This window comes from Miniopterus natalensis, chromosome 12 (assembly GCF_054644295.1).
Source record: "Miniopterus natalensis isolate mMinNat1 chromosome 12, mMinNat1.hap1, whole genome shotgun sequence".
NCBI classification, from domain to species: domain Eukaryota; kingdom Metazoa; phylum Chordata; class Mammalia; order Chiroptera; family Miniopteridae; genus Miniopterus; species Miniopterus natalensis.
Genome location: NC_142092.1, coordinates 71092528 through 71113694, shown reverse-complemented (window position 1 = coordinate 71113694; position 21167 = coordinate 71092528). Strand labels below are relative to the sequence as shown.

The 21167-nt window shown below is 43.2% G+C and overlaps 1 protein-coding gene across 1 annotated transcript in view; it reads right to left on the bottom strand.

The window, feature by feature from the left end:
• SETX (senataxin) overlaps positions 1–21167 on the bottom strand; it is a 53928-nt gene that overhangs the window by 25364 nt on the left and 7397 nt on the right. The window contains exons 3-11 of the mRNA XM_087822992.1: positions 20713–20923; positions 18739–18848; positions 17184–17403; positions 16034–16153; positions 13806–13977; positions 13597–13684; positions 9210–13025; positions 8883–9095; positions 6524–6623 (exon numbers count right to left, since the gene is read on the bottom strand). Of these exons, the coding sequence (XP_087679118.1) occupies positions 6524–6623; positions 8883–9095; positions 9210–13025; positions 13597–13684; positions 13806–13977; positions 16034–16153; positions 17184–17403; positions 18739–18848; positions 20713–20923 (5050 nt within the window). The remainder of the gene's footprint in view (positions 1–6523; positions 6624–8882; positions 9096–9209; positions 13026–13596; positions 13685–13805; positions 13978–16033; positions 16154–17183; positions 17404–18738; positions 18849–20712; positions 20924–21167) is intronic.

The window sequence follows — 21167 nt, the reverse complement described above, 5'->3', positions numbered from 1 at the left end:
TCCACAAGGTTTCAGGCCAGTATGTCCCTTACAACTTTGAACTGTTCAGGGAGTGACAGCCAAGAGGCCAAGCAGCACCTGGGATGACCTTGGACTAAAAAGACAACAGCTGGGCCGGCTCTCTCTGGAGCATGCCCAAGCCTTTCTTCCCCAGGCGTGTATCTTTACCTTTTCTCCCAAAGTACTACGGGTCCTCATGAGACTTGCAACCAAGGGAGCAGTGGGCAGCAGCAGCTCGTCCTGAGCTAATCCCCAAACCTGTCTCCAAGGCCCCTCCCTTTCTCTGACTTTCCAGTGAGCTGAGAGCAGCCCCGCTTTGGCTCACTTCTTTCCTATGTTTCTAGGGAGCCAAAGCAGCCCTGTCTAGACTCTCCTGTTGCTTCTTCTACCCTAAGCCCTTCGTTTATTTCACTGTCCCCAGTTTTAATAAACATACTCTCAAAAAATAAATAAAAAAACAACAGCTGGAGTCCTGGGCCTGCACAGAGCTGGGTCCCTGGTAACCTTCCTGCTTTCGGTTGGGACCATGAAGGACCACACCCAAGGGTGAAGCAGAAGTAAACTAGCCTTTTTGTGGGCAGCAGCCCAGCTTCAAGTCACCTGGGTACTTTAGAAAGACTCGGTCCCTTAAGCCAGATTACAATGACTCCATTGCCAGTGCCCCCAGGAGCATGGTGGAAGCCGAGGCCAATCCCCTCTGGAAGAAGACAGTATCATCCTAGGCCTCAAATGATTTTTATAAGCAACTTTCCAAAACAAGACCAACACCCATCTGAGATAAGCAAGCCCAAGGAGAGAAGAAATACACAAACTGATAGAATCAGTAAAAAGGACTGCACAAGGCGCTACAAGTCAGGGCTCTCAGCTGAAAACAGACAGGTAAAATACATGACGACAGCATACAACTGGGATGGGGATCCAAGGCAGTCTTTTAAAGATTTTGCCTTACCTATGAAGACATTTAAAATACCTATCAAAACCACAGACGCTGATAAATCAGGGATGCATGCTGTAAGTTTTAACCCAACTACTAAAAAAGTAAAAGAGGAATAATTTTTAATAGAAAAGAAAAACTGAAACGTTGTTTAAAAATGGAAAAAAATTAAAGCAGCATTCAATCAGAACAAAAAAAGGTAATAAATTTAATAATTAGGTTCAATTGTTTCTACTGTTTTTCATTTTACAGTTGGCTCGTTTTTATTCGCCTCTGTTGATTTAATGACTCAAAGGTCTGAGAGAGAGGGAGAAAGCACTAAAAACTAGCAGGGTCCTGTCAAAGCAGCGCCGAAGCTAATGTGAAGGAGCCAGTCAATTATAATGGACAGGAACACAGTGTGTTTAGGTCAGTGCGTTTACAAGGAAATGACTTTAAAATATGTATGTGTGTGTATGTGTACATAGATAGATATATATATCTATATACATACACATATATATTTTATTTATCTCAGAAAGAGGAACGAAGAGGGAGAGAGAGAGAGAAACATCAGTGATGAGAGAGAGTCATTGATCAGCTGCATCCTGCAAGACCCCCACTGAGGATCGAGCCCGCAACCCGGGCATGTGCCCTGACCGTGAATCAAACTTCCATCTCCTGGATCCTAGGTCGATGCTCAACCACTGAGTCACGCCTGCCGGGCATGAAATGACTTTTGAAAAGCTCATCAGTCAACACCAGTGCCTGCAGGGAATTAATTCATTATTCTGAAAACTGGCCAAGAGTCAAGTACTCATTCTTCCTTTCTTTGTAAAATATAACGCTGAGTAACAAAATAATATAAATTTCTCTTTATAGAACCATTCTAGCTAATAAATGAAGAAATGATCCAATAAAAATATCACCATTACAAAATGTGTCCTTGAATAAATTAATCAAGGCCTTAAGTATAACAGCTGTAACTATTACAAAAAGAGGAGAAACTGGGTATCAGGCATCTCCTGATAAAGGAAAATACCATCATCGATGACAGTTTTGCCAAAAATAAATCATCAGCCTGGCTGAGCGTGGCTCAGCAGTTGAGTGTCAACCTAGGAACCAGGGGATCAGGGTTCTGTTCCCGGTCAGGGCACATGCCCAGGTTGCGGGCTCAATCAATGACTTTCTCATCATTGATGTTTCTGTCTCTCTCCCTCTCCTTTCCTCTCTCTGAGATCAATAAAGATATATTTTTTAAAAAATAATAAACCCCATTATCCAATTATCAATTTACAGGAACTGCAGAGGATATAAAAACATAATGACCACCACTAGGGGGTTGCAATCAGTAAAATACAGACAGTGAGTAACTCTACAGGATCAATGACCCAAATTCTTCAACAAATAAATCACAGAGGGGAAAAAAATGAATGATATAATTATAGTTAAAAAAAAAATCAACCAATGTCAATGAGTGAACTTAACTTGGATTTTAATTCAAATCAGCTGAAAAAAATTGTTATTTTTGAGGAAACTGGAAATTTGAACACTGACCGGCTATCTTGATATTAAGAAACTGTTAATATTTTAGCAACAAAATATTATTTTACTATGATTTTTAAGGTCCATATCTCTTAGAGATATTCACTGAAATAAAGTTACAAATGACCAAAAGCAACCCAAAAAACTAACCAAAGGTGATGAGTTAAAACCTCTCCATATAGAACTACAAAACATTACTGAAAATAAACCTAAATAACTGATGACATGAAAATCAGTATTAAAAGATGTCAATTCCTAACAAGTTTTCACACTTTTTCTCTCTAAAATTCATATTGGGAATGCAAAGGGATACTAATAGCCAAGGCATTCTGAAGGCAAAACAGGTAGAAGGCCTTACACATTGGGCATTAAAACTTATTACAGCTCGGCTGGTGTGGCTCAGTTGGTTGGGCATCATCCATGCACCAAGAGGTCACCGGTTCAATTCCCAGTCAGGGAACATGCCCAGGTTGCGGGCTTGATCCCAGGCAGGGGTCATGCAGGAGGCAATCAATCGATGTTTCTCGATGTTTCTCTCTCTCTCTCCCCGCCCTTTTCCCTTCTCTCTAAAATCAACAAAAACATATTTTTAAAAAAACAACCCAACTTATTATAAAGCAAAGCTAAGGAACTAGGCAATGTGATATGGGCACAAATGATCCAATAAAAAGAAAAATGATCCCAGAAAAAGACCTGCACAGTCAACAGACACCAGACTTGTGACAAATGAGGCTCAGTGGAGCAAGAAAGAATGGTCTTTTCAATAAACAGCACCATGATAACTCCATCTTCACTAGGGAAAAAAATGAAACATGACCCCACACATCACTCACGTACTAAAATCAATTCTAGGTTGATGAAACAACAAATCCTCCAGAAAAAGGTTGGCAAACTTTTTCTGTAAAGAGCCAACCCTTTTCTTCGCAGGCCACATATGGTATCTGCTGCACATTCACCATCGTTTCATTTCAAAGTCCTTTAAAATGTAAACCTTAATCTAGGGCAATGCAAAAACAGGATATGTGGTGGATCTGCAAACCGTAGCCTGCCGACACCTCTTCTAGATGGTAAGATAGTATCGGTATGAGATGCAGCAGGAAAGGGTTCTTAAATGAGGCACAGGGCACTAACCACACACACACACAAATGCATTTATGTTAAAAATAAGAAATTCTCATGAAGTATAAAATAAGAATTCTTAGGACATCGCTAAGAGAGTCAAAACGCAAGCTAACATGGCAGAATGGCTTGCATGCCGATTATATAAAGAATCCCTACAAATCAGTAAGAAAAAGGCAACTAACAGAAAGTGAACCAGAGCCTTTGACAGGCACTTCCCCAAAGAGGTTATGAGACACCTACTAACTCCATGAAAGGGGCTGAATCTCACCATTACAAAGGCTGTCACAGAATAAAACCACAGCAGGCTGCCAATACACACACCACACTGGCTGAAACTAACACAACACAGACGTGTTGGTGAGGACGCAGAGAGTGACTTCTCAGACCCTGCTGCTGGCGTACAATCTAATCTGTACAGCAGGCTTGGCATTACCTGCCCAACCTGAACTTAGGTATGAGTCTGCCCTGACACTCTGCAACCCACTTCTGGATGTGCTCCACAAAATGCCCTCACAAGACGACTAAAGGACATGAGAGTGATCGCCGTTCATAAAACGTCATGTGGGAAGGTGAACACCGCAGGCCCAAGGCTGCGACCCTGTGACAGGCCTGCTTACGTGGCTGGCCATTGGCCTCAGGGAACTTGTATTTCGGGACAGTTCTCATCGTTCACTGATGAGAACAGCTCACTGGGCCTACACAGCCTGCAGAAAGAATGTGGTTTGTGCCAAGCACCCACTTTCCTTCTGGAAGTAGGGAATTCAGGCTGGGCAGCAGGTGTTGCGGGCACTGAGTCTCTAAGGAGCTTCCCAGGTGGGTGACATTTCACCTGTGCTGTCAGGACTCATGACTGGGAAAGTTAAGTGTGTCCTGTGTGACTCCACTGGGAGAGGACTCGGGAAGCTTGCTCCTGGTTCCCTCCAGGCCTCACTCCATGTGCTTTTCCCCTTTGCTGATTTTGCTTTGTATCCTTTCGCCATAATTAAGTCATAGCCAGGAGAATATGTTGAGTCCCCTGATGGAATCACTGAACCTGGGGGTGTCTTGGAGAGCTCTGACACATAGGTCAAAGCTGTTGGGAAAAACCATCTACCAACAGCAAAACTGTGATATAGTCATACAATGGTATAACAGCACAGTGACGGAAAAAGTAACAAATATACACATAAAATTGAAGAACTATACAGACATGTTAAATAAAAGAAGCCAGACACTAGAGTAAATACTATGTGAATCTATCATATGATCAAGATAAATGCCAGCCCTGGCTGGTGTGGCTCAGTGGTTGGAGCCTTGGCCCGCATACCAAAGGGTTGTGGGTTCGAGTTCCGATCAAGGGCATGTACCTGGGTTTCAGGTTTGATCCCCAGCCCTGGTCGGGGAATGTGCAGGAGGCAACCAATCGATGTCTCTCTATTCCCACCCCCCCGACTCTCTCTAAAAATTAATGGAAAAAATATCCTCAGGTAAGGAGGGAGGGAAGGAGGGGGAAGGAAGAATGCCAGTGGTATAAATATTTACAACAAAGCATCCAAATTAAGAAGAAAACCTCCCTAATAGAAAAAAGGCAAAAGGCACAAACAGCAAATTACCCCTGCCCCCGACTCCCAGTAATACAAATGACGAGTGAAGCTCTGGGGATAAAAACCACCATCTCAAATGAGATACATCTTCATATGTAAAATTAAAAAGTTTAAACCAGCAAATGAGGGGATGTACATCCTTAATCCTGCATCAGAAGTGAAACGGCATTTCTTTCGGTAGGCAGAGGCGGCATGACTCAAGCCTCAGAATGCGCTGCATCCGGTCTGACCAGCACAAAGGCTCACTCGGTGTTTACAGCAGTGTAAACAGCAAGCGGCGCCCACACCGACCCAGCAACAAGCGGTGGCCTGGGACTATGGAACATGCTTATAAGGGCCGACTACAAATACTCAGCGCACTGCCATTCTCCACAGCTCTGAAGACATCCACAACACAGTAAGTGAAAATACGCCAAATGGAAGCTTCACGAAGGCAGGAACTTTATGTTTTCTTAATAGCTACATACCCAGCATCTAGAATCATATACGATCAGATAGTATATACAGGGTAGGGCAAAAGTAGGTTTATAGTTGATCCTATGGAAAATAATACAATAATTAATAAATAATAATACAAGAATGAACTGTTTTGCGTACTCACAGTTGCAAACCTTCTTTTGCCCCACTCTGTATAAAGCCAATAAATATTTGCTGAATAACTGGTCACAAAATAGGTAAAATGACTCCCCCTCCACACCTCCCCCCCCCCACACACACACAGTTCACACAGGTGAGTGGCAAGTCTGGCAGTAAAACACACACTAGTGTGTCCACAGTACTTCTGAATGACAGGAGCACTGGGCAATGTCTCTTTCACTGCTGGCTACTATTATCTGAATGTGCTACAATGAACATAGAGCACCTACCCCAAACAGACACGTGCTTTTTTCGTAGGTGAATCCATGGAATAGGATGGGTTTGGGGGATGGGTAGGTCTTACACTTATTTTAAAGAGTTCTGAATACGTGGCTTGTTTATAACTAATACGTAAATGTGATTATGTATTTCACACTGATCATGAAATGAGCGGACAGACAGCAGGAAGATTTATTCAGAATCTATAAACACTATTATCACAACACGCCCCTCACCACATCTTGCCCCTTCACTCACCCTCTCTCCCATGCCCAGCTTCCATGGACACTTTGGCCTGTGGTATTCTATTTACAGAATGATTAAAAGCATAAATTTTATATTCATAACTGTCCCAGTAATTATCCTGATTAAGACTTTAACATATTCTTTGTAAGAGGTTAAAAATTCAGTTTAAGAAATCTATGTTCCAGAAAATGACATTTCCTCAAACAGAAATGTCCAATTATGATATGATACATTCCAAGTAACATAAAAAAGAACTTACCCACAAACTCCCAGTATTTTTTATATTCTGCAGGAAATTTTCGTAACTGCAACTCATAGAATTTTCCTTTACTGGGAGAGTTGATCCATTCCTGTGCTACCTGTACAAAGCAAAAAACAAAAAAATTAAGAAAGCAAGAACATTCTGGAAAGCCAATTCTCAAACAGCAAAAATTCCCAAAGGAAGCCACAGTAAAATCCAGAACCCAGAATCCCAGGTGACAGAAACACTGAAAGTTAATTGGCGACTTCCAGGTTTCTGTTTGGCATGTAAGGATCTTAGGAGTCGCCACTCCATCCTAACAAGTAAAAAGTTGAACAAAGTGAAAAAATCAACAACTCCTCTTATATTCCAGAGAAGTGACGCTGCTGCCCCCCAGAACCGGGAGACAGACAGGTGGATACAGATAAGCACAACTCACAGAGCAGAACCCTTACACAGAAACCTGCGTCAGGCAGAAGAACCCGAACTTGGACAAACTGTTGAAGGCTCAGTATGGACAACTCTAACGTTAAAAATTCTAGGGGCCCACATGTGGTGAGTTTTATCTCTGAGAGCTCTATCAGATCCTCACAGTGAAGACTGGAGAAAACCCCTTTGCTTCCAGCAGGGGGAGGGGAAGAGGAAACACTTTGAAACACACCACAGCACTCAGATCTTCTTAACAAGGCCTCTGTGGGGGAACACTTTACCAGAGCCTAACCCGCTGGGGTTTTATCAGAACCTCATGTACTTGAGGGAAGAGAAGTAACCGAGTCCAAGTCCAGCCCACTCTAGCCTTCTTGTCCCAACTAAAGAGGTGAGGGACAAACGTGCGTAAGGCGCTCAGTCTGGACTACACGACACTTCCACCTCCCCGACAACGCCCCACATCACTGAAGGACTATTTACTGCTGCTCCTTTTACCCAGTATATCATGTCCACCTTTCAACAAAAACTACAAGGCATCCTCAAAGGCAAAAAACACAGTATGACCCTGGCCAATGTGGCTCAGTTGGCTGGGTGCTGTCCCATGCCCGTTCGATTCCGGACAGCCTGGGTTACGGGCTCAATCCCCAGCAGGGGGATTGCAGGAGGCAGCTAATCAGTTTTCACTCTCATATCAATGTTCTTTCTCTCTCTCCCTCCCCTCTCTCCCTTCCTATCTCTCTAAAAAAAAAATAATAATAAATCAATTAAAATAGTGAAAAGCCACCACAATTTGAAGAACAAGCATCTGAGGCAGAGTCAGGTACGGCATGGGTGCTGGAACCAGCAAACCAGGGAATAGAAAAAACTGCAGTTAATATGCTAAGAGGATACTGGAAAAAGAAGACCATGTAAGAATAGGTGAGCAATGTAAGCAGAGATATGAGTGACAGGAAAGAATAAAAAGAAATGCTAGTGATCGAAAGCACTGGAACAGAGAGGAAGGCTGGGAAGGCGTCTGATGGGCTCGTTGGTAGACTTGGCTGAGGAAAGAATCTGAGCTGAGGCTATAGCCACAGAAACTACCAAAGCTGAAAACCAAAGAGGAAAACCAGCTGGGGAAAAAAGAACAGGATATCCAAGAACTGTCACAACTACAAAAGGGGCAAAGACAGATACTGGAACACCAGGCCGAAGAGGAAGAACAGAGCAGCATTTGAAGCAATAAGGCCTGAGTTTCCCCACATTAATGTCGGAAACCAAATCACAAATCCAGGGAGCTCCAAAAGCACCAAGCGGAATGTACGTCAAAACAACGAAACCTAGGCTTAACAACGCTGCTAGGTGCTAACACTAGAGAACTGTCCTGCTTGCCCGAGGTTCAAACCTAACTGGGAATCGGGTATCTCACGGGGCGGTCCTCGGGCAGGTGAGGGAAAGAGAAGAACCAGAACAGGCTGTGCTGGGGGAGGGAAAGGGAGGCAGCTGAAGTCAGAGAGCAGCTGCTAGGATGGGCAAGAACCTGGGAAGACGGATGTGCTAAGAGAAATTTAGGATTTACTGGGTGTTGTTGCTCAATGTAACTTATCCTTTGCCACATCTTCAAGAAAAGCTGAATAAAGGCCTACGTTACTTTTCCAAAAAAAAATCAGATGGGAGACTATCTCCTCTGAGAAACCTTCCCTTCCCTTTGCGCTGACAAACGTGTCCCCCTGGGCTAGCTGGGGACTCAGTGCATCGGCACTGAATTGTGCCTGTAGCTCCAGAGGGCAGAGGTGAAGGGCCACCAGCATCTCGAGCAGTGTCAGGCACAGATGTCTGCTCCACATGAAGCCTAGAAGCTGCAGCATCATGAGCCCAGTAGTCTTAACTGCAGCCCATCACTCAGCAGGGTTAAGGAAAGAAGCAACTTCAAAACCTGAATTATGTTATAATTAAAATCCATACTTACTGCTTCAAAAGTATTCAGTATCACCAGAGGGAAGAAAACCTTGAAATAATCTCCAGAGTCTTGAAACCTGACAGGCACGGGTCTTGAGATGGCCTGACAAAGACTCAGCGGGGGCCCACACTGGTCAAACTTCACAAACATCTCGTAATTCCATTTCAAGACCTCTCTGACGAAGGCGTCGGAGGTGGACTGTGACGACGAGAACGCGCTGACCTGAGCAGACGGAAAAGGTTTGCTCTCGGCAAACGGGAGTGTGAACGCCTGCCTGCTGGGGCCACTCGGGGTCGGGGAATGAAGAACGCTGCACGGGATCTTCAGGTCACCCACCAGCTTCGGAGACGCCAGAGGGGCCAGCTGTGCTCCTTTCGGAACAGACTGTCCCCCATCTAACTTATTCTTTAGGCCCGGGAGCGCCGAGGCGCTTTCCAAAGACTTGGAGAGATGAGCAGTTCGTGAAGTGCTGCTGGAGCTAAAGACCTTCGCGGTGGAAGGCCGCAGAGGCCTCGGAGCGGAGAGAGGCAGGCCCGGTCTACGGAAGACATCTTCATCGGCGGCTTTAGCTTCTGAGTGTTTCGAGCAGTAGTCGCCCTGGCTTTTCACAGTCTCAGCACAATCTTTGTACTTGCATCTTGCGCTACTCAGAGATTCCAACTGAGGCCAGTGTACAGAATCCTCTACCTGAGCCCTATCTTTCCAATGGACCTCTTCGATGAGTCTATTATCAGGATCATTCTGCATCTGTGAACACAAGTCCATATCTTCGGGATCATGCTGTGTTAAGAAGATATCATCTCCCTCCACGTCGCTGTCGGAGTCAGGCTGCCCCTTTTTCAAAGTTGCCGGCTCTAAATGCTGCCCACCCGCCGGGCCCTCGGGAGCGGAGGGCGCCGCCTCACGTGCTGGTATTCTCCCATTTAACACTGGGGGATCGCACGGCTTCGGGACACTAGTGTCGCTAGCCGCCGGAGAAACGTATTTTGCTGTCACAGGTTCGCGTTCAGGAGACACACACGTCGACTGATGTCCACTGCTGTTAGCTGTTGCCTCGGCTCCTCCTCTGTTACCGTCACCTGACCTACCTAACTCTGGGGCGACCGGGTTGGAATTCCGGGCTGCACGTGGTCCTGCTCTTGCAGTGCCCGCGCTTTCGTAAAGTCCTCGTCTGCTCCGTCGAGATCTGGGTCTCGTCTGCCTTTGAAACTGAAGATCTTGACTCACAAGCAATTTCTTATCTTTCACAGGAAGAGTCTGAGGAGAAATCAGTTTAGTCTTTTTTTGGTTATCAATTACTCCAACAGTTTTGCCATGGTCACGCAACTGATCTATGATGTCTAAAGATCGCTGAGACAACTCAAACGCCTGACGACGAGCCTTTATCAGACCAAGTTTCTCAGCCCTTGAAGTTGGTTCAGGACACTGGCGAAATTTCTTTGGTGGCACTATAGCAGGAGTTGTCCTACAACTTATGTAATCTGAACTCTTATTCTGCCCTTTTTTGGTATCTGAATATGTTTTTTTGGGCGTTTTAGAAACTGAGACTCTCCTGACAGGTTTGGAATAAGTACGAAGCTTTGGAGACTTCTTTAGGGAAACCGAAGTGGCTCTCTCAACACTTGAATTGGGAGATGTCCTCATGTCTATAATTTTTAAATCATTTTCAGTTAGATCTCTCTCATTAAGACCATCAGACTGGTCCTCCTTTTTGAGAGAAGATGAAGGCCTTAAAGTGTCTTCAGCCATCAGTTTTTTACACTGCTTTCTCTTGGGTTTTTTTACTCGAATTTCACATAATTCCTCAAGAGTACTGCTGTTCTGTGGCTCTGCACGCTCGATGCCCTCTGCTCCCTTGCTGGTAACTTCTTCCAACATGGGATAGTCTGTATCATAACCCCAGTCGTTTGTGATATCAGCTGTGTGACTCACACAGCAGCTTTTTTCATCCTCTTGAACTGAATCCCTGCTGTCTGGTTTCTGATCTTGCCAAACCGAAAACACTTTCTTTTGGCTTTCAAACTCAAAAACCTGCGAATCGCAGTCCTCGAACGGCACGAGGAAATCTGCCTTTTCTTCCTTTGCTAGCTTCCTGCTCACATGTGGAGTAGCTGCTGAAGCACCCTGCCCAGGACACTCCTTCTCAATGCACGTTTCACCTTGTTTACTGTTTCTCTCAGAATCTGGAATTCGTCCATCACCATCACCGTCATCATCTGAAATGATGATAACTGGTTCATGGCAGGTTTCCTTGACATCGTTTTGGCTGGCTCTGAAACTTCTTTTATCTTTTACTTTTCTTTGTAGCTGGGATGAGATTTTTTGAGTTGAATCTGATGGAAACTTAATGACACTGGCTTGAGCTATTAAAGATAATTTGTGGAGGTCTCTGTCTACCTGAGAATCTGTTAGGGTGTCACACTGAGGACTGATGCTAGGGGCCTGTTCTCTCTGGTCAGAAAAAACCTGATCAATGCTCTTGCTAATTCCCTTATCTCTTGATCCAAGAAAAGTCACAGGATCTTTAGAAAGAGATGTTCTATGCATCAAAGTATTGATTTCTGTAAATGAGAGCTCTTTATCAACTTGACATTCCTGAACCTGACGACACTTTTCACGGGAAGGAGGAACATCTAACTCATTCTTCAACTGCTTATTTTTCAGCAATAAGCCATTATGCGATTCCTGTCCTCCATCCTTCTGACCCAGACCATCAGTAGGCTCTAGAGAGAGGCTGTGTCTGCAGCTATCCCTTTTCTGACCTGCGGTATCTGTCCTTGAACAAAAGTTCTCAGTGTCAGACACAAATAGGTCTCCTCCCAAGTCCACAGTATTACCGACCAAGGCACATTTCCTGTGCTGCTTCTTCATTACATGAGATAACTTCACGCACATTTCACTTTTCTGTGCCTTACTTTTTGCTTTTGAAGTTTTGCCAAGAACACCATCCTTTAGAGAGAAATCCTCTTTTGACGTGGACACCTTTTCCAGAGACTCAGCATTAGAATCAGTCAACAAGCGTGCTGACATTACCCCTCTGTCACATCCCCTTTCAGCATCACTTCTTGAAGCACAGTTCTGTGGTGCACATGAGGAATTACCTTTTACAGACTTCTGCTTCCTTGTGTGCATTTTAACTTGATCTTGGGCTCTTTCAGTGGCCAGGTGGTGACTACTCTGCTTTAAGTATGACTCAGCTGAGAGATGGTCCTCTAGTTTCAAATCTTTTATGTAATTTTGCTCCTTACCCTCTTCCACAGTGTTACTTGCTTTGCTTAATATGTTACACTCTTGCACTGGATATACAGCAGCTTTTACTGGTTCTTTAGATGTTGGGCTGTAATTTTCCAGACAGTGCACATCTTTTTCACACATCTTCCCTGTTTGTTCACTTTCCTCTTTATTATAAGAGGCAGGAGGGATTTTACATGGAGGAGCCGGCTCCACCAAAGGCACTTTGAGTCTTATGTTTCTAATAATTTGCTTTAAACAAATTTGTAACTTGTGGGTTTCCTGACTAGTCAACTGCCAACCTAGAGATAAATTTCCTCGCAAGAATAAGTTGAGCTTATCCCAGAATGGCTTACAAGGACTCTGCTGCCCAGGCTGATAACCTTCTTTAAGGAGACTTCTAATCAGTTGCACACAAGCGAGTTGTACAGAGTTTGACGGCATTGGATGCAGTGACAGAGACGTTATCATTGCTGCTCCTTTGGAGCCACTGCCAGATGACTTCTCAGAGCTCCGGGCAAATGCAGTGGTGGGAAGCTTGGCACATTTCACAATGGCTTCCACCCACTGCTCGGCGCTAACCCAGAGCAGATGCAAACATTTTTTACTTCTGTGGAGTTCAACCACTGACACCAAAATAAGAAAAAAAAACTCAGTGACTTTGTCACACACAACAGCTGTTTGGTTGAGAACATCTTTGACTTGGGAGTGCAGATGGTGAATGACCTTTGCTATATAAGCCACACCCAAATCCTTAAGATCCATGAGGGACTGAACAAAAGGGATGAACCACAGAAACGTGCTGTTGTGAACACGCATGTCTTGACCAATATCTGACTGAAGCACGTTGGCTAATGTTTCCATTTCTTCATACATGTTAGGACAATAATCTGGGCAAATGGCTGATCTCCATCCTGAATCCTAAAACAAAGAAATACTGACATTCAGTCAAACAAACACCATTTGTGACAGGGTTAGCACACAAATTGTAAACAAGAATGTGCCAAGCTTCCTACCACTGCATTTGCACAGAGCTCTGAGAAGTCATCTGGCAGTGGCTCCAAAGGAGCAGTAATGATAACATCTCTGTCACTGCATTTTCCTATTTTGGTTTACACATACCCTCAAGAAAATGAAACTGTAGTTCAATTCTGAGGTGCAGGTTTCATGTAATGGTAAACTTACACCACCTCCATGCTACTCTAACCCTCCTTCCATTAACTGGTTTTGATTTCTAGTCCTGGCACTTATCTCCCCATCCCATAAACTTCCACCCTTCCTAATGCACTTAAAAACTAAAGTATGCACGTTGTAGTTAAGTCCATTACTGCCGCATGCACAACACGTCTGGTTCAACCATAAAGCCTTTATGCAGCAGCTGGTTCAGGATAGCCACATATCATAAAATCTGCAATTCAACTAATTATGTAAAACATGGCCTTATAGATTAAAGGCAATACAATGTCACCTAAATGCTCAAACTGTTGTATACCTTTTTGGTCTTTTCAGGGTTATAATTATACACAATCTGGCTGCAAGTCACCATACCATCCACACAAGACTCCGGTTCTGTCTTGGCCCTGGAACATCAGGAATAGGGAGAAATTACAGAAATGATGAGGAAAGAGAGAAAACCCCTCTTGTTAAGACACAACAGAGTTCCTTGCAAATAACCGAGATCCTGGCACATCACGAACTAACCTCACAGAGCTGTTGCGTATGTTCTGGATCTCTCTATTGTAGCTCACATTGTTGATAATGATCTGAAAGGCCTCAATAGGGTCAATAAGTTGGCCCCAGACCTTAGATCGCAGGCGATCCAGAATGACCATGAAACAGTGCAGGGCCGGCCAGAAAGGATCTTCGCTATCATCTGAAATACAATGGAGTTATTGCCAAATTACAAAACAGTCAGAAACAATACTAAACCATATTGAGAATTAAGCAGTTTTGATCTGGGTAGCAACAAAGCTAAAAACAAAGCAGCAAGAAACGAAAAGTAAAGTACTGCCAATTACAGGTTTTAAAAAACTGGCAAATTTTTTAATTGTTTTTGCATTTTTTTCGAGCAAAAGAAATTTTTAAATGGGGAACAAATTGAAATAGTCTAGGTAAACAACTTTCCCACCGTTTGCCACACCTGAAACGGTCTTTCCTACTCAGCCCAACTTCTCCCGGAACTCCCTTCCTTCAAGAACTCCGTTGCTCCTTAATGTCTGCTAAGAATAGTCAAAGTCCCCAGTCAAGCACTTACAAGGCTGTCCTCTATGGTTTCTCCCTAGCTTTATCACACTCCCGTAATCATTCCCTGCCTGCAGCACAGACAGGTAGCTGGCCTCTCCCCAAACAAGCAGAAAGCCTTCACATCCACCACCTCTCAAAGCCCTCGGACCCCGTGCAGCTCCAAAGCTTCCTCCCCGGCACCCGTGCCCAGCCAGGCGGCCGTCTATGGCAAGCGCCCTCCCTCCGAGGCACGCGCTCTAACTCGCTGTGCCGTCCTGTTCTCCAGTCTCCCTAGAAATTCCAGTTTTACCGCCTTCAGGGCCCTTAGGCTCCACTTTTTATCATACAGCCAGTCATGCAGACCTTGTCATGTACTTTCTTATCCGCTACTGCGGCCGACACACTGTCTTACGTGTCGTAAGCTGTCAAATTAAGGAAGGGTGTCAACAGTTCGGTGAAGACAATTAAGAAAGGCTTCAGAGAGGTGTGACATTCTGAAGGTTAGGGAGCTGAAGTGACAGAGAGAACAAACTTCTACGTGCAAGGCATGCAGAGACATGAGCAACTTATGTAGTAAATGCTGGCAAACAAATTAGTAAGAGTCTTAATCAGGAATACTTGAGCAAGAAAATGTGTGATCAAAACATAACAACAGGGCCCTGCTGGGTTGCTCAGTGGTGAGAGCGTTGGCCTTGGACTGAAGGATCCCAGGTTCGATTCTGGCCAAGGGCATGGACCTTGGTTGGGGGTTTGATCCCCGGCCCCTGGGCTCGTGCAGGAGGCAACCAATCAATGTGTCTCTCTCAAATCAATGTTTCTCTCTCTCTCTCCTCAGCCCCCCAACTCTCTCTGAAAAGCAATGGGAAATATCCTGGGGTGAGGATTAACAAAAAGAATAACATTTACATATTTCAGAATCTCCCACAAACGAGTTCATAGCCACACTCAAGTTGCCTAAAGAGGGCTCAAAGTGGGAAAATGACATCTATTATCTTTTCATAGAATCTGACACGCTTGGTCTCTATTGATTCACTCCTTCATAAAGAAGACAAGAGTAGAGACACTTATTTAAGCACAAATTCTCCCCAATCGGCCTGATACAATCACAAGCAAAAGAAGGTTGGGTCTAATAGGAAACATGACTACAAGTTTTAGACCCTGTTTTCTTGACTCTCTGAGCGGTGCCATCCCAGAGTTTTCTGTGGTGATGCAAATGTTCCACTTCAGTTCTGTTCAACACAGTAGGCACCAGAAATAAACTAGTAGACCTGAAAAACCAAGTCTTCTATTTTTATTTTAATTTGCAGAGCCACAGTTGACTAGCAGTCACCAGGCTGGACAGTGAAACAATAGAGAACCAAAATGAAATGAAGAACCAGGAAAAAGAAACAGTGGGACAGGGAAGAATTTCTCCACAATTTTAACTAAATTGCCATTAAAAATTTATCTCCTATACATTCTAGTCTTAATTCTACCACTAACTGGGTGTTTCAACATGAAAAATTAAGTTGACTTGGACTTCCATGTCTTCTTTGATGAAAGAAAGGCGTTGAATTAAACTCTAAAGGTCCCTTCCGATTTAGAATTCTGAACCTGTGACCTAAACCACAAAAGTTTCTTTTCTCCACATCGTTCACCCAATTCTTGCAGTGACACCAGTATATCATTACTGTATGGAAAAGCATTTAGCAAACACAGTGCGTTACCCTCTGACTGCCTCTCCATGGTGTGAAGTATTGCCTGCATGAAGTCGTTCTGCTTGTCTGAGCCCAACAGCAGTGAATCCATGGCTTGCTCCTCCAGAATGGACAGCAGCATGCAGATGCCTGCAAGATCATTTACAGTCTCCTCAGGCTGATTAAATACTACTACCCTCACACCTCCTCTGGTTTAGCTGGCAAAAAACCAACAAGGCAGGCCCTCGCCTGTGTTGCTTGGTGGTTAGAGCGTCAGCCTATGAACCAAAGGGTCACAGGTTCGATTCTCTCCCAGTCAAGGCAAGTACCTGGGTTGCAGGTTCAATCCCCAGCCCCACTGGGGGGGGGTGTGCAGGAGGCAACCAATCAATGTTTCTCCCTCCCTCCCCCCACCCCCCTTCTCTCTAAAAATCAATGGAAAAAATATCCTCTGTTAAGGATTAACAAAACAACAACAAGAACAACAACATGGCATAAAGATGAAGCAAAACAGAATCCAGTTCCTCAGATATTTAACCCTTGATATTTTCATATACAACTGCTCCTGAGTAACAGGACTTGAGAGTGATTTGAGAATAAAGAGAACACGGCACAAACTTGGTCAGAAAACAGTTTCTAAGATGAATACCACACAATCTGTATTTCATCAAATCTAAGATGGCCTCAATCTTAAGATCGCCACATTTCAAGTACCAACCACTGCCAAATACAACCCAGGACTGTAAGACTTCCAATCAATGAAGTAGGGTGGAACTATTTTGAGTCAGTGTAGAACTTGTTGAAAACCAAAACTAATATCTCTTTCTATGGGGGAATATTTTACAGATGGAAAAAGAGGCATTAAGCCTGTTTTTAAAGCAGATCAAACACTATTAAAGTCAACTGCTCTACCAGTATTTTTTTACATCTAATATTGCTTCAAATAAAAGATCTATTTGCTATATTTGAAAATGCACCTCTCACACAGATGGTTTCTAGAATAAATGTGTAAGAACAAGATGTGTAATGGTTATGTCAATTTAATGACAAAAGGATTGGAAATTAAGAAATCCTGTATTTAGCAATTTTGGTAAGATTACCAAAAGAGACAACTTCCTTTTGCAGGATACTCATAAGAACTACAGGAAAATACTAACATTTGTGCAGTGACAATACTTACCTAACCAATAATTTTTGTAGTTGGAAGTGTCATACATGTGGGAGGGCAGGATGATCAGTTTACCCTTCTCAAGGACAGAAGTAGTATAAATGTCTGGATGTTCTAACAGGCCCAACTCAATGACTTTAAAAAGGCAAGTCAAAACCTCCTGTAAGTCATAATAATCATCTCTGTCCACTTTCCCCAAGCCTTTCGCAGTCAGGATAGCCCAACGCCGAACCTAAAAGCATAACACAGTCGTTACTTCATTCAACAAACAACTGTCTATACTCAGCAAAAACCTAGTTAAGAATATAGGGTTTCCTATAGATTTTAAAAGACACAAGATACTAGGTCCTGGCCACGCAGCTCAGTGGATTAGAGAGTCATCCTGATGCACCAAGGATTCGGGTTCAATCCCCAGTCAGGGCACATACAAGAAGCAACCAGTGATGCATAAATAAGCAGAGCACAAATCGATGTTTCTTTCTCCCCCCCCATTCCTCTCTCTCTAAAATCAATTTATAAAAATATAAGACAAAGACCAAAAGAAATTTTTAAAAGACACAAGGTACTAATTAATGCAATGTGTGAACCTTATTTGATCCTGATTTGAATAAACTAACCCTAATAAAGCATTTAGGAGATCATCACTTCCATTCATTTAAAAGCTAGAAATGGCATTAAAAATTATTATTTTAGGTGTGGGGATGGTATTGTTTTGTTTTTCCCCAAAGCCAGTATCAAACTCTGGTCAAGATGTCAGAGTAGATAAATGCCGTGCTCGCCTCCTCCCATGACCACATCAAAATTACAACTAAATTGTAGCACTACTACCCTTGAGAACCATCTGGACACTAGTTGAACAAGTCCCTATAGCTAGGGATATAAAGACGAAGCCATGTGGAGACTGTAAAAATACATAAATAAAAAGTCCTTATCTTTTAGAGACTTTCTGAAGTGTTCTATGGATGAAATGCTCTGGCGCCTCAGGTTTGCTCTAACGAATCCCAAAGGGGAGTATAATATTGACCACATATTAATAACTGACGAAGCTCAGTGATGAGTATACAGGGTTCACTATACCATTCTACTTTTACATGTTTGTAATTTTCAATGAAAGAACATTTTAAAAAGAGAAGGAAAATGCACAGGGGGCCTCAACAGAAAGCCCACGCAGCGAGCGCAGCGTCACGCCCCACACCCAGGCGCTGCTCCCTGCTGCGCTGCCGCCTCTCACACTCCTCTTCACATCTAGGAACTGACCTTCTTTCCCTTCCCCTCTACCCAGCCACACTTTTAAAAATCTCATCTATGAGTAAAATAACTTTTCCACACATTGCAGCTGGTACTTTTGGAGGGGCACAGGCAGACAAGGGGCGCGTGAGAACCGTCCCTCGCTGGCTCAGGTCAGCGCACTGGCAGTCCCAAGTGTTCCCTCTGTCTTCCGAGCTGAAGCAGCAGCTGTCAGAATACTCTGACAGACATTTTAAAAATGCACATCCAAACCTCTAATACAGCTATATATGCAAAAAAATAACCGTATGTCCTTCTGTTGCCTAACACTCATACTCACCATTTCATTGGGATGAACCAAAAACAAATAGATCCCAGGCTGTTTCTCAAAAACCTGAAAGGAGCAATTCGCTTGTTCCATCCGACAAAGCGCTTCAACACATAACTCATCTAAACAGAAAAAATAAGGCAGTAAATCTGATATACATTTTACCTACTTATCCGGAGTCCCTAAATCTCACTCCTTCAGTTGTTTTGTAAGGAAATGAAAACATGTCCCTTGTAAACGTAGGAACACTATGTACCTATCCCAAAGACTAACTGATCCCAGTGTGGTTCCTATGAGTCATTCTGACTTTACTGGTATATACATCTTTTTCTTGGCATAATTATCTCCATAGGGTGTCTCCCTAGAAGTATGGTTATAGGTCCAATTCCATCAGCATTTTACATTTTGATTCGTGCGGACTTTATTTGGTAATGGAGCAATAAAGAAAGTCAGCTTCCCCCCACCTCCCACCCCACAATGGCTATTTTGTCCTGCTCTCATTTACTGAAGAATCCCTTTTCCCCACTGGTTTGAAATGCTCCCATCATCAAACACTAAATTCCCCAAACATGGCTGCTTTATGTCTGAACACTACACTGCTCTACCATGCAAGCACTGCTCTAACTCCTGCTGCTTTATGAAACTTTCTTCTTCACTCTCTAAAGTGTCCTCAACAGACTCATATATTCACCCTATCAGCTGAACTGACTTTACTTTGTTAAGCTTCAAAGACTATGGTTAGTGACAGTGGCTGGCCCTGGGGAGGAGGGAATAATAACCTGAAAAGCATGAGGGGAGCTCCTGGGGTATGTCATCGTTTCTGTGTCTGTGTGGTGGCCACAAAAGTTGTGTTTAGTTGTGAAAAAATATCAAGTTTATATATTTTTCTGCACATAGTATTCTTTAATAAACATTTGAAAAAATAACTTGTTAGAATTTTAAAATCTATTTTTAAATGTACTTAACCAAATCTTTAGATCAACTTTCCAGTTTACTGAAAATACAGAGGGATAGACACATAAATTAAATAACATCACCAAAAAACAATGAGAAAAATCCAGAATGTGCATTATTCTACAGGGAAACTATATGGTCTCAACAAGTCAATTAAGGAAAACAAAACAAAAAGAAAAACACCAAAACACCACCACACCAGCAAAAAAGGTGTGTGCACAGGGCATGCACGAATACACTTCTGGGTTAAGAAGATGAAGAAAGGGAAACCAAATGTCACATATGACCCCTGCCTGGACTCTAACACACCAGCCAAAACACATTTGTGACTACGGGGCAATGTAAATATGGACTAGATATGAAATGCCTTAAAGGTGTTGTTTTGTTAGATTTGACAGATCAAGAAAATGTCTTTATTTCTAAGAGATTCACACTAAGATATGCAAACATAAATGACCTAAATCTAGGCAGCCATAACATGCTCTAGTGATTCATGAAAATCACTGCAGCCCAGTGGTTCCCAGACAGGGATGACTCTGCCTCTCCCCAGCCCTGCCCAACTTCCAAGGGGGCATCTGGTACTTTCTGGAGACATTTTTTATTTGGTTTTCACAACTGGGGTGGGGGCGAGTAGGGTACTATAACATCTAGTGGATAGAGGCCAAGGACACTGGTACACAGAATAGTGCACAGAACAGTCCCCACAACAAAGACTAATCCAGTCTAAAATGTCAATAGCGCCAAGGCTGAGAAAGGCACAAGAACGAACACGTACTGAATGGGTGAATAAAATATATAATAAAGCAAATACAGCAAGACGTTAGCAATGGTGGACTCTACATGGTGTGTATGTGGGGTTCACAACACAATTTACTTTATGTTTGGACACTTTGACAACAAAATGTTGGGGAAAATACTAGTAAATATCCTAATTACATGTTTAGCAAACAGGTTTTCATACAGATAAACCTAAATCCTTACAATTCCTGAGATGATAAAACTGATGTAACTTGCAGAACACTTGATACTCACTAACATGCTCATGTAAAAGCAGATACGGATATTTCAGGACTTCAAGAAGAGGAACGCGAAGCTTATTTTCAAAGTCCTGGCCAGTGAAGTCAAACAGCTGTGCCTCCCCATTGTTGTCAACTATATACAACTCATCATCATCTTCGATTTCCGCCCTCATGGACTTTTCAAAGTGGTTTATGAGACGGAAGGTTTCTAATTCCCATAAAGCCTACAGGAAAAGAACAACGGGCACCGTGCTTTATTTCTGGTTGTCAGCAGAATATTCCAGATGTGAGGGCCTGAAAGTCTTTCCTAAGCATAGGATTCAGAAACTTAAAGTCCTACAGATCACATATTAGATTTGTTGGAAGAAGACGGTCACTAATTATGGCCGCATTATGATACATGAACATGAGTGCAGTAGACCCTTGATTTTGCAGGCTTCGGTTTAACAGACTTCAGATTTAACAGAT